At 37.5% G+C, this 17,222-nt stretch overlaps 1 gene segment (V, D, J or C); it reads left to right on the top strand.

The window, feature by feature from the left end:
- Positions 1-7,260: 7,260 nt before the first annotated feature.
- On the top strand, positions 7,261-7,865 carry LOC122125423. The segment is given in 2 exon segments: positions 7,261-7,342; positions 7,477-7,865. Coding segments are annotated over 2 exon segments (435 nt in total).
- Positions 7,866-17,222: the final 9,357 nt, after the last annotated feature.

A 17,222-nucleotide genomic window follows, 5' to 3' on the forward strand; every position in this document is an offset into this window, starting at 1 on the left:
TTAAAGGTAGAAAAAAGAGTTCTTTGATTTTTTTTTTTTGGGGGGGGGAAGATCTTGTATCTCCTCTCTGTCAATAATCAGTCTCTTGGTGGAGTCTCTGGTCTGCTTCTCGTGTTAGGCTTTCCTGTGGCCTAATTGGTTTCTTCAGTTAGTTAGTTTGACCAGGCAGAAAAATGTTCTGCATTACCTAGGATTTTGTCATCCTCTTCCCAAGCTACTTTGGTTGAAGGGAGATCTGCTTTGAGTATCAAAAAAGAAGAAGATGGACGTTTCCTTTAGCTTGGAGTTGATGTGATGAGGCTAGGTTCTGGGTAGGGTTGAGGCCTATCAGCAATCAGTAGCTTTTCCCTGAGGGGCTAGCTCCTGAGATACTCACAGAGCCCAGCCTATAGCCATTTTCAGGGTTTATTTTTACTGAGTTTCAATTGTATGTCTAGGCTGCAGTGGGGAGGGGCAGCCTCTGGCTCTGTTTACCCAGTGAAGAAAGTCACTCTTCCAGGGGCAGAGCTATCCCTGCCTGAGCAGGTGCCTTTCCCCTGGGTGGAGCTGAGAATGGCAGGTCAGGTCATGTTCCTGTGACCTGATAAATGCCTCTTTTTGTTTCCTTCCAAGGCCTGAGTTGGAGCTAGCTGCTTGGCTGGGACTTCGTCTGCATCAAAGATGGAGATCTCCAGTGATGGGGGAGGGGCTACCTTCCCACTGCTGCTCTGTGAGAAGGAATAGGATAGCAAGGTTCTACTCACACCAGACTCTTGGTTTCTGGGCCATCCCTGGCTTGGGATCTGCATGATAAAGATTTCTGGTCCTTGTCAGTTCTTGTTGGTGGTGAGTAGAATCCACTTGCATACCATGTCTGGCGCCTTTGTCCTGGACTCTCTCTGATGGTATGGCAGCCATGACACTGCCGCTGCTGCCATTGCTGCCACTGCCTCAGTCCTGGCTACCAGCAAGTACTCAGATCTATCTCTTTGCCTGGATTTTCCTTCTCTGGCCAAACTCTCTGTACTGTGATGGCACACTTGGTGTGATTCTCTAGCCTAGGACTGTTCACTGGCACACTAAAACTGCTTTCTATGTGAGAGCTTGTTTAGCCTCCAGCTTCTCCTGTGCCAACTTCCTCCAGTCCCATTTTCTTTCATTTAAGAGATGAGTTTTGTAGCGCAAAACTGCTCACTCTACATGTACTATGACTCTAGAAAAGACATGGAAACCAAAAGAACCAGGAAAAAGGAAGATAACACTTGTCACAGAGATTTGAAAAAAGATCAGAGGAAAAGGGTATGGAGAAAAGTGAGTGTGAACTTAAGAATTATCCAGACCTAAATTCCCTAAACCAAGTGACACTTAATACAGGACAAGGTAGCATGCTTTTTCTTATTGTTAATATGTGGATTTGGTAACACACCTATCTTCTGTTAGTATTTACTCTTAAATATGTGAACATTCAGCTGCCTTTTCTGCATTCATGGAGGGTGAGATTTCCTGGAAGCACGCTGAAAAAGGCATTCATTCAATAGAGAAAATAGTAGTAAAATAGTCTCATTTTGCAGATGGCATGATCCTATTTTTAAAGAACCCTCTAGATATTTTCCCACATTACTTGAAAGAGTCCAAAACTTTGGGAAAGTAGCAGGATATAAAATAACCCACAGAAATCAGTACCTTTTCTGTATTCCAACAATGAGAAGTTTCAGACTGAAATCAGGAAAGCAACTCCAATTGTAATAGACTCCAAAAATATGTAGGCATTAACTTAACCAAAGGTGTGAAAGACCTCTACTATGGAAGTTTTGAAAACCAAAAAGGGACTTAAAGCAGATTTAAGAAGTGGAGAAACCACCCATGCTCCTGGATTGTGAAAATGGCAAAAATGCCCAAAGCAATTTGCAAATTCAATGAAATATCTATCAAAATTCCAACAACAATTTTCAATGATATAGAGAAAGCATTCCAAAATAATAAAAGACCCAGAATATCAAAAAGAATCCTTAGCAGAAAGAACAGTGCTGGAGGAATATCAATACCATACTTTAAACTCTATTGCAAAGGCATAATAATAATAATTACTTGGTACTGGCACAAGAACCGGCCTAGAACCAATGGAACAAAATAGAACAACCAGAAATAAATCCATATACATTTAGCAACCTGGAAGAAAGACAGCCTCTTCAAATAGTAATGACATAACTGGCTATACACATGCAAAAAACTGAAACTAGATCCTTATATATCACCCAGCACCAGATAAATAGAAAGCCCACAATGTTTGACAAGAAATGTACTCATTACCTTAGTCATGTAACTGTAACCCCTTTGTACAGCATTTTTATAATAAAATAAAATTTAAAAAAAGAAAAAATTCCACAGAATGGGAAAAGATCTTTACTGCATCACACAAGTACCTCATATCTAAAATATATTTAGAGCTCAAAAACTTAAGGCTCCCCAAATTAAATCCTCAAAGAAACAACAACCCAATTTAAAAATGGGCTAAAGACTTAAAGAGAGACTTCTCAGAAGAAATAAAAATGGCCAATAGACACATGAAGAAAGGCTCAACATTCCTGGCCATAAAAGAAATGCAAATCAAGAAAACATTGAGATTTCACCTCACCCTAGTTAGTTATCAAGAAAACTAACAATAACGGATGCTGGTGGGGATGTCGCTGAAAGGGAACTCCAGTACACCGTTAGTGGGAATATAAACTTGTTCAACCATTCTGGAAAGACTGAACACAGAACTTTGCTATCACCTAGCAATTTCACTACTGAGCATTTACCCATTTGACCACAAACAAGGCCACACTAAACTAACAGCACAGCCATGTCAAGATATAGAATCAACCCAGATGCCCCTCAGTAGATGGATCAAGAAAATGAGATACATACACAATGGTATTCTATGCTTCCATCAGAAAGAATGATATTGTACCATTCTTAAGGAATGGAAAGACTTGGGAAAAAATTATATTAAGTGACATAAACCAGACCCAAAGAAACATAGGTTGCCTGGTTTCCCTCATTTGTTGTAACTAGAAAGTGCCTATAAATTGACAAGTAAGAGATGGTAAAAGAAAAAAATACACAAGGACATGATCAATTATGCTGGACTTTTCACATTTACACAGTGAGATCAAAGGAGGATATTCTTAGGGGAAGGTCACAAAGGTTCAATAGCTATAGACATATTGTCATAGAAAATGTTGTTTATTGAACTCCAAGAAATGAAAACAAATGGGTTTTTTGTTATTTTCGTCTTTTTCTTTCTCCTTTGTCACTCCTTTTGATATCTGTACTTTTTGTCTTATATATAGTTATATATAGTTTAACAGTTTGGAGGAGAGTAAGGAGGTCACAGAAATTATGGGACAAAGGATGAAACGTGCAGCAGTGATACTGAGGTGACACTATGATAAAAATGAAGTGTACAACTTGTTGGAGAGAGTGGTGGGAAAAACTGGGAGAAAACAAGGGAAGAGGTGACACTGACACTGTTCAAAAAGAAATATACTCAATTACCTGAATTATGTAACCATTATCCCTCTGTACCTCACATTACAATAATAATTTAAAAAAGAAGTAGAAAGAGAGAGACAGAGAGAAAGAAAAAAGAAAGAACGAAAGAAAGAAGGAAAGAAAGGAAGAAAGAAAGAGAGAAAGAAAGAAGGAAAGAAAGGAAGGAAGGAAGGAAGGAAGAAGAAAAGAAAAAAGAAAGAATCTGTGTTCAAGGGTAATTCGTAGTAGGCTTGGCAGGAAGGTATCTTTCTCACCCAGCCTTGGTCATTTTGTCATAAGGTGATTGAGGAAGAATTGTGCAAGTGAGCAGTTTTTGTTTCTCTGTTGTCATACTAGAACCATTCAGATAGTGCACTCAAAACCTATGAAGATTCAAGGTTCTTCCCATGTAAACCCCAGAGATGCTTCACTGAAACTCTGACAGTCTACTTAGTGCAGTGTCCCAAGGATCACTTATAGATCTGAGTCACACATACACATTGTATTGCAAGCCACCTGAGGAGGTTCTTTCTTTCTGAAGAATAACTAATTCTGAAGGTTCATTTTCTTGTTGGAGGGATCTCTGAATTTGTGTACTGAAATCGATTACCAGCTAACTTGTTTGTGTGTGTGCATACACACACACATACACACACACACATACACTGATACTGGCACTTGAACTTAAGACCTCACCAGCTCAAAGCTGGTGTTCTGCCACTTGTGAAATACCTCCAGCTTAACTTCATGCTGATTAATTGGAGACAGAGTTTCCCAGGCTTTTCTCACCAAGTTAGTTTTGAACTGTAACTTTCCAGGTCTCAGCCTCCTGCATAGATAAGGTCGCAGGTGTTAGCCTAGCTTACCAACTAACTCTTAAAGAGAGATTTAAGAAGGTCCTCCAAACCAGAGGACACATAACTCCTAACCCTGCTACCTGACAGTTAGCTCATCCTGATGTCTCAAGAAAATTGTGCACTACTTCTGGAAGTATAAAAGGGCTCATTTTTTTCCCCCTGAATTCTCACCAGTATCTGTTGTTTCTTTTCTTGCTGATAGACATTCAGACAAGGGTGAGATGAATTCCAATGTTATTTTGAGTTGCATTTCCTTTATGGTTATGAATTTTGAATCATGTATTTATTGGTAATCTGTACTTCTGCTTTCTCAAATAATCTGTGCACTTATTAATATGATTATTCTTTGGGGTGTTTAATTTTGTGAATTTTATATTGTGGATATTAATCTGTTGTTACATGAGTAGCTTTTAAATATTTTATCCCAACCCATTTGTTATGTCTTTCTTATGATTATTATTTAATTTTTAATCTGATGTAATCTCTTAATCAATTCTCACTCTTTCTTGACTATAGGAGTCCTGTATCATGAAAGGTTTTCTCTATGTTTTTCTGCTGTTACTTCAAAGTTGGAGTCTTCCTTTAAGATCTTTGATTTGGAATTGAGTTTTGTACAGAGATAGGAATCTATTTTATTATCTGTATGTGAACATCCAGTGTTCCCAGCATCATTTGGCAAAGAGGCACTCTTCTCCAGAGTTTGCTTTTGGAATCTTTTGCCAGGAATAAGATGATGGTGGTTGTGTATATTTATTTCTGTGTCCTCTATTTTGGTCCAATGGTCAATGTGTCTGTTTTTTGTTGGTCCCAGGTTGTTTTTGTTATGAAAGTTAAATATTGTGATAGTGTCAACAGGAATATGACATTTAAAATGATTTCATTACTTCAACAAAGACTATTCATTTTACTGGGTAAAACAATATTTGTTCATTTATTTACTGTATTTATCTACTTATTTTATTCCTTTATGCTAACTAAAAAGGCAGTGTTTGTTATGGGTTCCTTATATGTAGCCTTCATTAAATTCATTTCTAAGTTTCTCCAGAACTTTTCTCATGAAACAATTTGAATTTTGTGAGGGGTTTTTATGTGTCAATTGAGATGATCTTGTGTTATTTTTTGCTGATTCGATTTATGTGACGAATTTCATTTATTGATCGTGTTTGTTGAACTTTCCTGACATTCATGGAGTAAAGCCAACTTGCTCATGGCATATGATCTTCTTAATGTGTTGTAGAATTCTGTGTGAAAGAATTATTATTAAGAAATTTTCATCAGTCTTCAATAAAGATATTGGTCTATGATTTTCTCTCTTTTTATTGTTTCTCTGTTTAGTTTTGGAAAAGTGTAATACTTTCTTCATAGAATAAGATTGATATTGTTCCTTTCTTTTCTATTTTATGGAAGAGTTTGATGACTATTGGAGTTAATTGTTGAAGACTTGATGAAACTGGCTGTGAATTCATCAGGTCCAAGGTTTCTCTTTATTAGGAGATTCTTTATTTTATGTTCAATCTCATCCCTTATTTTAAATCTGTTTATGTGGTTTATATCCTTTTGATTGAATTATGGTAGTTCAACTATACCCAGGAATTTGTCAATTTCTTCTAAATTTTCCATTTTATTTAACACAAGTTTTCAGTTTGCTAGCAATTATTTTTATTTCTTTGATGGTTATTTTGATATTTTTTCATCTCTAATTTTATTAACTTGAGGGTTTTTTCCCCTCCTTCTTTTGGTCAAATTAGCTAGGAATTTTATCTTTTTTTTTTTTTTTTGGTTAGTTGTGGGGCTTGAACTCTGGGCCTAGATACTATGCCTGAGCTCATTAGCTCAAGGCAAGCAATCTACCAATTTGAGCCGCAGTGCCACTTCTAGTTTTCTGGTGGCTTATTGGAGATAAGAGTCTCATATACTTTCTTGCCTGGGCTTGCTTTTAATCCTCAGATCTCAGCCTCCTGAATAGCTAGGATCACAGAAATGAGCCACCTGCACCAGCAATTTTATCAATCTTATTTCTTTTAATCTTATTTTTCATTTTAGTGATTCATTGTATAAAATAGTTAGCATCAATTTAATTCATTTCTAGTCTTTAGTATTTATTCCTGGCCAATAATTTGCAGTTTACTTTGCTTTCATTTTTCTAAAAGTGCAGCTGCTGATTGAAATACCTCTATGGTACCATCTACTTCTGAGTTTTCTTTGTTGAGATTTTGATTGACTGATCTTTATGCTGATGAAAATGGGAATTTGAAGTTTCCAACTTTTCTTGAGGCAGTCTCTCTGCATAAGCCATGATGACTTGGAATATGCTATGTAGCCCATGCTAGCCTATAACTGATACTCTTTGTGTCTCTGCCACCCATGTGCTGGGACTTCATGCAAGGGCCACAATCCCATGCTTAAAGCCATCCATTTATTTAAGTTTGCACAGTGAGGCATAGTTTAATACTCTGTTAAACAATATGAGCTAGTGACTAAACATGTTCACATTCCTAGAGCTTTATCCTAAAACGTACTTTTATATTTTTCAGTAAGTCACTGAGTTGCAAAATAACCACCTAAATACAAATAATAAACTTAAAAACTTAAATCTTTTAAGAATATGGCAAACAACATAATGACTCAAAATATAAAAAATATCAGCTATTCTTAAGAATTAAAAAGGATCAACAGAAGGCTAATAGGTATCTAACACACACACACACACACACACACACACACACACACACACGGACACTAACCATCAGAAATGGAGAAGCAGCACTGGCCTTTAAGAGGTTAACAGTCCTCCAGTTTTGGTATCTTGCCCACAAGGGGGCACATTTTCCTAACACACACCCACTTCCTGCTGTCATCCTCAGCTCACATTTCATCTTTTCCTATGCCTTCACCTTTGCTTACAACAAGAAATCAAGATTAACAGATTGCAGAGGCTCTGAAAATGAGCTGCTCCCCAGGACCAGTGATGGTACTGCTCTTATTGTTTGGTGAGTGATATGGTGCAAAAAAAATATTCATGATGCTGAGGGAATCTTTACCCATGGTTTCTCTAAGAAACAGGATGGTCATGACCAAGCATATCAAGGTAATTCTCGCTGAATTCTCATATTTTTTTTTTCAGGAGGAAGCAATGGAGAATCAGTGACCCAGACACAAGGCCAAGTGGCCGTGTTAGAAGGGGCTTCCCTGACTGTGAACTGTTCCTATGAAACCAAAGGGTACCCCACCCTATTCTGGTATGTCCAATACCCTGGAGAAGGTCTGCAGCTCCTTATTAAAGTCTCTAAGGCCAATGAGATGGGAAGCCATAAAGGATTTGAAGCCATGTATGATGAAGAAAACACCTCCTTCCACTTGAAGAAAGCCACAGTCCTAGTGTCAGACTCAGCTGTGTACTACTGTGCTTTGAGAGACACAGTGGCAGAAACCACAGGGGGAGCTGAGCACAAACTGAGCTGCAGCAGGAGCCTGGCTTCTAAGTTTTTGTTCTGCAATAGTACTGGTTGGTAGAGGATGAAACAGTGTAACAATGTATAATGTTTGCATTCACCACAGGTAGCACTAGGATCACAATAGAGAAAAATGCAGACATTTTTCACATAGGTGCTCAGTGAAAGAATGAAATTGAGTTTTAAAAGTATAAAACCTCAAGATGAATGAAATGCTCTATATGTTCATTCTTTTTTCTTTTTATATTTTGTAAAAGAGTGAGCTACTTAAAGGCATACACCGCTACACCTGGCTTGTATATCTGAATATCTGAATATCACTATATCCTCCTGAACTTGACCTGGGTCACAACTTTTGTATTTAGATACAGAGTTGTGGCATAGTCTAAATACTAATGTCTGCTTAGTAAGCTGCTGGTGCAAGAAGGGGTTATTTCAGAAGGAAGAATCATAATAAAGCTGAGTTTATGCCAAGAAATAACACATTCTTAAAAAAGAAATATAGGAAAGGAAGGAAAACAGATTTCTACATATGACCACACACATGGAAAGAGAAGATGGAATGTTTCTTAATTTTGTTTTGTAAAATTTACATGACTAGAGACTTGGCATTCTTGAGAATGTTAATTCTCATGGCTCTAAACTAGATTCCTCCCATCCTTATCACACGCAAGCTGGATCATCCTCATAAACAAGACAACTTTTGAGGGCACAGGCAGTGTCTAGGGACTGAAGAAGAAAAATTATTGAGGTAAATTTCTTTCCCTGATCCTTGGAGATGTTGGTCTTTGAATTCTACATTCTCCAATATCTGCCAAGCCAGAAAAGAGGAGCTAGAGGCCAGTGCTACAAAGCAGTAAGGATAGAAAAGACAAGAATATGAAGATGTGTTAGTGTTCTTCAAGACAGTAAAGATTTTCATTTGTATTGTCAATATTAAGCATGACATTTCCATCAGTTTTCCATTTGTACATTTTTCCTTGTGAGAAGTGTTTTTGACCAAAAAGTGAGAGTCAGGTTGGTAAACAGGATTCACTGTCTCAGAGCCCTTAGAAAAATTATACCACACACATTAGTGTGCATCTCTGTCTGTCTGTCTCATATCTATCATCGGTCAATCACCTATCTTTCCTGCATCTATCTATCTATCTATCTATCTATCTATCTATCTATCTATCTATCTATCTATCTATCTATCTATCTATCTATCTAGTGCATTTTTTGATTCACTGATTAGCTGTAGGGAAGCTAGGCCATTTTCATTGTTTGATTATTGTGTCAAGTGCTACAATAAATATAGGTATACAGATGCCTTTTTTATATCCAGTCTTACATTCTATTGGGTAATGCTTAAGTGATATGGCGGGGTCATACAGTAGGTCTACTTTTCATTTTTTGAGGAAGATCCATACATGATTTCCATAGTGATTGCTGCAGTTAGGCTCCCTTTTTCCTTCACATTCTCACTGCCTTTGTTGTTTGTGTACTTGATATTGATCTTTGAGTCCTCCAATATCTGCCAAGCCAGAAAAGAGGAGCTAGTGGCCAGTGCTACAAAACAGTAAGGATAGAAAAGACAAGAATATAATGATGTATTAGTGCTTTTCAAGATAGTAAAGATTTTCATTTGTATTGTCAATATTAAGTATGCATTTTCATCAGATTTGTTGGTTCCATATGGTACATTATTCCTTGTGAGAAGATTTTTTAACCCAAAAAGTGAGAGTGGGGGAGGTATACAGGATTCACTGTCCCAGGGTCTATGGGAAAGTTATACTACACATATTAATGAAATATATATCAATCTGTCTGTCTATTTATCTCTCACCTCTCTCTTTCTCTCTCTCTTTCTCTCTGTCAGGTTTTTGTGAGGTATTTGTGTGCTGATATGGGGTCTTAAACTCATGGTCTAAACAATGGCTCTTACGTTATTCTACTCAAGATTTGTGCTCTGCAACTTAAGCCACAACTGTACTAAGGCTTTTTTTTCTGATGATTAATTGGAGAGAAGAATATGAGGCACTATTGCACCTGGTTGGCTTCAACCTGTGGAGTATCTATGATTATAGGTATAAGCCAGTGGCAACCAACCTCTCAATGGTGTTTTAATCTAGATTTCTTTTATGGCTAGGAAAATTGAGCATTTTTCTTCATGTGCTCATTTTTCTTTGAAAAATATTTATCTCCATTGTCCATTTATTATGTTGTTGATTTGTCAAGAGCTTATTTTTTAAAGCTCTCTGTATATCCTAGTTATACAGTCCCTAATTGGATCTATAGTTCACCTCCAAAATTCTGCTCCACCATTCTACAAAGGGTGAGGAACCACATGCTGCAATGCCCATAGCTTTAAATTATGAGAGACAATTACACTTAGAGAGTGTTCAGAATTGCTGAAAGAATTTACAAGTTTAATCCTCACATTTTCCACCAAATTTAACATCAGCTGTCCCTATTCACCATATGTGACAGAAAGTAAAGCCTAATTCCATATCAGATCTAAAGTTGCCTTTTAAATTTCATGGAATAGCTAATAAATGGGAAATCTAGTTGACAGTTTTTTATATTGAAACACATAAAAATGAACAAATAATAATTAATTATTGAATATCTACTAAGATCATATTATACTAGATAAGTACTTTCCACTAGTTTTGGTGTATAGCACTTAATTGAGTATTTCAGGCCCCAAATTCAAATATTCTTAATTTAACATTTCACCTCAAAAGTACATTAAAGAGCTGTCTTTATGATTCTTCTAAATATTTTAACAAATTTTAATCCCATTAAGTCACAGATCTTCTGATTTCAGAATTAGAGTATATACATATGTATTTTCACATAAATTTGCCTTATTAAAGGTAATGTCATCATAAAACTTATTTAGAGATTACATATTACAACAGAGAGAAAGAATAGGGACAATTTTTTATATATAAAAGAAAGTTAGCTTTTCCTTCTGAAGTACATAAAATTAAATCTAAATGGATCATGGATTAGATATTCAACAGCAACATTATTTCTAAGAAAACATAAAAGTAAATATTCATGGCAGTGAATTGGGTAAATACTTAGCGATGACACCAAAATGCCAACCATCAAAATAAAGACAGGCAAGTTTGACTGCATCACAAATATAGATGCTTGAAAGTACTTCACCAAGAAGTCTCTCCATTAACGTGAGAATATTCATAAGTCACATGTCTGATAAAGTCCCTTCAATGAGTGTAGCAAAGTAGCTCCTAGAACTCAGTGATAAGTATAAAATCCCTTTGTACAACAAACGTATGAAGAAATTGAATGATAGGAGTGTAGAACAGGCTCTGTTGAGGGGTGGGTACATCATAGAGCATCATGGAGAGGATAAATGAGCATGAATATAGTCAAAATTGTTCATCATCATGTATGAAAACAAAACAATGAAATATGTTGAAACTATTTTAAGAAGCAGGGATATGAGGTGATGGAGATTGGGGGAGGAGGTAAGTTTGATTGGAATAAAATGCATGTATACACAGAAATGTCATAATTGAGTCCTCTTGTACAATTGATGTATGCTAACAAAAATACTTTAACAAACAAAAATGAGTGTAATATAAAAAGACAAAATGTCCTATTAAAAATGTGCAAAAGGCCAAGTATTGCCAATGTACCTCATAAAGATTAAAATGGGTTTGTGACTTTAACTAAGTATCACTATCCCACAATACTGTGAAATTAGTGAAATTTTTGCAATCACTTAATCTCAATAAAAATTAATTTCAAAAAATGAGCAAAAGGAGTAAATAGGCATTACAAACCAAATGAGGTACAAGTGACACATAGCACTAGAAAGAAGTCATTACACTAGTGTTTAAGGAAATGATAACAAAAACTATTCTGGTATGTCACTTAACCCTCACTGTGGTAGTTAACATAAGACACAGATAACAAAACACATGTTGGCAGTGCTGTAGAGAATCTGGGTTCCTCGTGCATTGGTAATAGAAAGGAAATATGGTGCAGTTGCTTTGGAAAACAGTATTTCTAATCCTAACTATATCCAAGAGAAATGAAAACATAATTATACCACAAAAAATGTTATACAAGTGGCTGGGAATGTGTCCTAATGGTAGAGTGCTTGCCTAGCATGCAAGAATCCCTGGGTTCCATTCCTCATTACCACATAAACAGAAAAAGCCAGAAGTGGTACTGTGGCTCAAGTGGTGAAGTGCTAATATTAAGCAAATGAAGTTCAGGGAAAGTACTCAAACACAGAGTTCAAGACCCAGGACTGGCAAAAAAGAGATATACAAAAGTGCTCATACTATCATTAGTCAGAAAAGGCAAAACATATCCAACTAACCCAATGTTCATCAGTTGATAAACAGAGCAATAAAATATAGTGTATACACACAAGGGAATATTATATAGCAAAAGGAATGCCATATGGATATACTAAATACAGCATGAATGACTTTAAAAAAAGTAAGTTAAAGATGGTAGTCCAAAAGGCCACATAATGTAAGGAAAGTCTGTCATTCTTTCCTTTGCTTAATTAATAACATTTATAAGTAATTATATTTATAATATATAATCATATATTTATTGAAATTATCTTTTATTTTATTACTTTAATAACAAGTTGATTGTAATTCAATAATTGATAGTTGATTAATACTTTAAAATTAAAATCAATAAAATAATTGATTTAATAATTATGTGATTGTGTGATTTTATGAATAGTAAGAATTTACATTAATAAATATATTAAACCTAGATGCCAATGACTCATGCCTGTAATCTGAGCTACTCAAAAAGCTGAGATCTGAGAGTCCTGGGTACATACCAGCCTGTGCAGATAAATTTGGGATTTCATCTCCAATTTACCAGCAAAGAGCCAGAAGTGTAACTGTTGCTCACATGGTAAAGTCCAGGCTTTGAGGGAGAAAACAAATCAAGAGCACAAAGCTGTGTTAAAACACCAGTAGCAACAGAGACAGAGACAGAGAGAGACAGAGAGAGAGAGAGAGAGAGAGAGAGAGAGAGAGAGAGAGAGAATCCTGAGTTATTTTATCAATGAAATGAATAATCCTGACTTTTCATATACCTCCAATCCCCTCATATACCACAGATCCCCTCATATAGCTAGTCTAACTGAAAGTCAGAAGAAGCTGAATACTGAGTTACAATGTGTGCCTGTGTGAGAGAGTACCATCAGAAATACATTTGATACAGTGGCTGCTACAACATCTATTCTGAATCTTGAATTGTTTGAAATTGTTTGAATTGTTTGAAACACAATTACAATTGTTTGAAACCCAGTTAAACCATCTTTTACTTCGATCAAAGTTTCTTTAATGTGAGTTTTTATATGACCTGCTTGTTTCTCATCTTCCTGATTTAAAAATACTATATCCTACAGCTTCCCACCAGAACAAAATCTAATGGTCAACACTGTATTGTACACAAGTCTTATATACAAGTTCCCTTCTTTGTATGTTTTTCCTTCCTGCCTGCCTGCCTGCCTTCCTGCCTTTATGCCTTTCTTTCTGTTTTCTTAGTTTCTTTCATTTTTCTTCTTTCTCCTTCTCCTTCTCCTAAACCACCACTACCACCTCCTCCTCCTTCTCCTCCTCCTCCTCCTCCTCCTCATCCTTCTCCTCTTTTTCCTCTTCCTCCTCCTCTTTCCTGTGTTTTCCTTAAACTAGCCAATCTATGTACTAATTATTGGAGAAAATGTAAACATTAATAAAGTTCTTGTACCCAGGTATCTGTTGTCTTCCATTCTGTAACTTACTTTTCCTAATATCTATAAGTAATAAATTTCATTTGTGCTGTGAGTAATAAATTCCACCTGCTCCATGTACACCTGGCAAAACACCTGAATGTGACTTTCTCTGGGCAGGGCTCTCATGGAAAATGTTTGGCTTATGACTATTCTAAGGGAAGAGACTTCAAGACAATATTAGAAATAAACCATGACAATAAGAATCACAACAAATACTATAAAAAGATGAGGCTATGTTTCATAGAATTCAGCATGAGTCTTGAATCAGAGACCATCCTATGAAATGTCTGCCACATTGCCAAAATATTTAGTAGATATTTAGTATATTGAACTACTTCTGTTACATAACAAGCATATCTTAGCATTCATCAATAGAAGAAGGCCTATAAAACACATGTATGCTTCTCTCAGGGTCCTACTCTTCCCTATTGTGTGCATATATATGTATTTTATCCTTTCCAATAAAATTAATAGAGTCCATAACCAGTCTTCTCCTTTTTTTATTCCTGTGACTTACTCCCAGTCAACTTCAATAAATATCTAGCTTTTTTTTTTTACTAAGTGCCAGAATAAGTAGCAAAGATGAGAATTACCAAATTATTTCAAAATTTAATTTACATAGAATGGCTTGTTAAAAGTTTCATTTAGTTCCAATTACATTTTTCTTCTGATTATTTTCATTTCTTCATAAAAAAAACATGAAGTGGCACTAAATCTAGCTACTCAGAGGATGAGATCTGAGGATTTGGGTTTGAAGCCAGCCAAAAAAAGAAAGTCCAGGAGACTATTGTATCTTCTCTCCAATTAACCAGCAAAATACAAAAGTAAAGCTGTGGTTCAAGTACTAGAGCACTGGCCTTGCACAAAAAGAGCTAAGGGACAATTGCCAGGCTCTGATTTCAAGCCCCCAAACAAGCAAAAGCCCCAACAAAAGCCCCAACAAAACAAAAGTAGGAGTGGATGAGACTGGAGGCATGTGGCTGCTCTTAGCATGTCTGAAGTTATGGTTTCTGTACACTAAAGGGCTCGCCAGGATTTTTCAGAAAGAAAACCTGAAGATGCCAGAAAGTTGAACAGTTGAGAGAGAAGCTAGAAAGCATGTGAGGCCAGAAAGTGGGAGCAAGGTGTCTATACATCCATTGTGAGGAAGAATCCCTGAGCTGTGATTTCATTTACTTTGGGAAGGATATGTGGAATATCATTTCCCTACTTCTCACATGTTCCCATAAACTTGTTATATAAACTGGTAGAAGGAGAAAAGACTTCTAATCCTCACACCTTGGAACATTGCCAACAAACTTGTACCACCCTCATCGAAGCTCTGCAGGGGCTGCTGTGCATCTTCAGGCACTAAGCCTGAGTTTCCTGTTAGATGAAGGGCAGAGCTCAGAGGTGACTGGCTCTGGTGAGTCAGGTGGAACCTGCTGCCTGTGGGAAGAGTGTGTGTGGGTTGATGACTTGGCTACCTCCAGAGCTGGGGAGAAGTCACCCTAGCAAACAGTCCAGGAGCCAGAGGGAGGAAGCTGGAGACTGTTCTGGGACGATTGTGGGTGCAGATTTGCTGTGAGTTGGGGCAATCACAGGTGGGGTCAGGGAGTTCCAAAGCTGACAAGGAGTAAGGAAGGACAGCTGACACAATGCTCCTATGCTGTCCTCTCTGTCCTGAGCTTTTCCTGGGCTGTCCTCAGGCTTGGCAGCTGCCTTGGCGATTTGACACCCTGTGTAGCTTCTGTCCTCTTTCCAGGCAGAGATGAGAGGACTGTGGGTAGAGCAGAGTCCTTCAGTCCAGAGGCTCCAGGATGGAGCCAGCTCCACCTTAAGGTGCAATTTCTCTACCATGGTTCACAATGTGAGTTGTTCTGAGAGAATCCTGGTGCTTCCTCAGCCTAGTTTTCATTACTTGAGGGACAAAGCAGAAGGAAAGGCTGAGTCAACACTGGATTCTAAGGAATGCTACAGCAGCCTGTACATCTCTGCCTCCCAGCTAGAAAAATCCTGTGTGCAGCAGAGGCACAGTGCTCCCAGCCATCCTGCAGCCTGGCTCCAAAGTGCACGTGGGCTGCAGCCCCAGCCTCTGCCTCAGGGAGGATGCACAGCAGCATTACCCAGCTCTGGGTTCCTGATCCACCTTGAATACCATTATTTCTGCTAATGTTTGGAAAGTCATATCACTTGTTCCCTTTACCATACAGAGATTCTTTTGCAGAAAAAAAAATCCTCATGGAACCAGTATGACAACTGGTAAAGTTGTTACAATACAAACAATAGGAAAAACAAGTCCCCTACCAGAGCACATAAATTGCACTGGAATTACTGTGATGGAATATGCTTTGAAACAAAAATAGTGATTGACCTGTGCCTCACATCGGTAATTCTAGTCACTCAGGAGGTTTAGATCTCAGGATCATGGTTTGAAGCCAGGCAAGTAGGGAAATTCATTAGACTCTTATCTCCAATAACCACCAAAAAGCAAGAATTGAAGCTGTAGTTAAATGATAGAGCACTAGCCTTGAACAAAAAGTTAAAGGACTGGACTGACTTGAAGGTTCTGACTTGAAGCCCTAGTATTAGCATTATGTGTGTACATGGTATATGTGTGTATGTGTATGTATAAATTGAAAATTATAATCTAGTGTTTCAGTTTCCAAGAATAAACAATGGAAACTACACACACACACACACACACACACACACACACACACACACACACACACACACACACACATACACACACACACACCGGTTTATTAAGATTTTTTTTCAGACATGGTCCCATAACAGATACACAGAATAAAGCACATTTTCTATCATCAAGTTTAGGACTCTTAAGTGATCACATACCTGAGCTCATATTGACTATTTCATCACTTTGTAAGAGAAGATACTGAGGACTGAAAAGTGAAATGACTTCTCTGAGCTCTTATGGTTCTAGTTAGGAGCACTGGACTGATTCACACTCAGGACCTGTAAAACTAGACCTAGCACTCTCACCCTTGTAAAATACTCCAGAATGTAGATACTTTTTGTTAAATTTGTATAATGTGCTTTTACAAGTATCACTGTAAACTATCTAATTTATTAATTTCTTAGTAGCCCTAGTGAAACTGGGAACAGGCAGGACCAGCTTTCTGGCCTGTGAATTTAGCAGTTCCACAAGACTCAGCTCTCAGGAGGGGCTTGTTCTTCTAATTCTGTCTTGAAATTCTGAATTTGTTCTTAATTAATTTGGCTTCACTTTAATAAATGGAGATTGATAAGAGAATGGAGCTGGTGCCTGAGCAGAGGAGATTCACAAGCTCAAGGACAGGAGCATGGGCAGGCTCAAGATCAAAGACACAGGGTATAACTAAAAAACAACTGAAGCAGTTGCTTGGGCCATTCCAACTGTGTGTGCATGGGAGGAGCTGTCTATTCTCTGTGTAAACTAAAACTTGGAGGCAGTAAGCATTGTTATTATATTATTGCATTGTTGTTATATTATTGGCTGGCATGGCACTCTGCTGGGACCACTCCCTCACTCCCACCACCGGGTGCCAACCCCGGGCTCCCACAGCCACCGCAGCATCACTATGTGTGTTCTGCTGATCCTGTCGACCCCACACCCTCACCTCCATTGCCAGCACAGTCCAGAGCTGCTTCAGAAGGCAT

Source organism: Dipodomys spectabilis, unplaced genomic scaffold (genome assembly GCF_019054845.1).
Source record: "Dipodomys spectabilis isolate Male_0828 unplaced genomic scaffold, ASM1905484v1 ptg000265l, whole genome shotgun sequence".
In the NCBI taxonomy this organism is placed as follows: Eukaryota; Metazoa; Chordata; class Mammalia; order Rodentia; family Heteromyidae; genus Dipodomys; species Dipodomys spectabilis.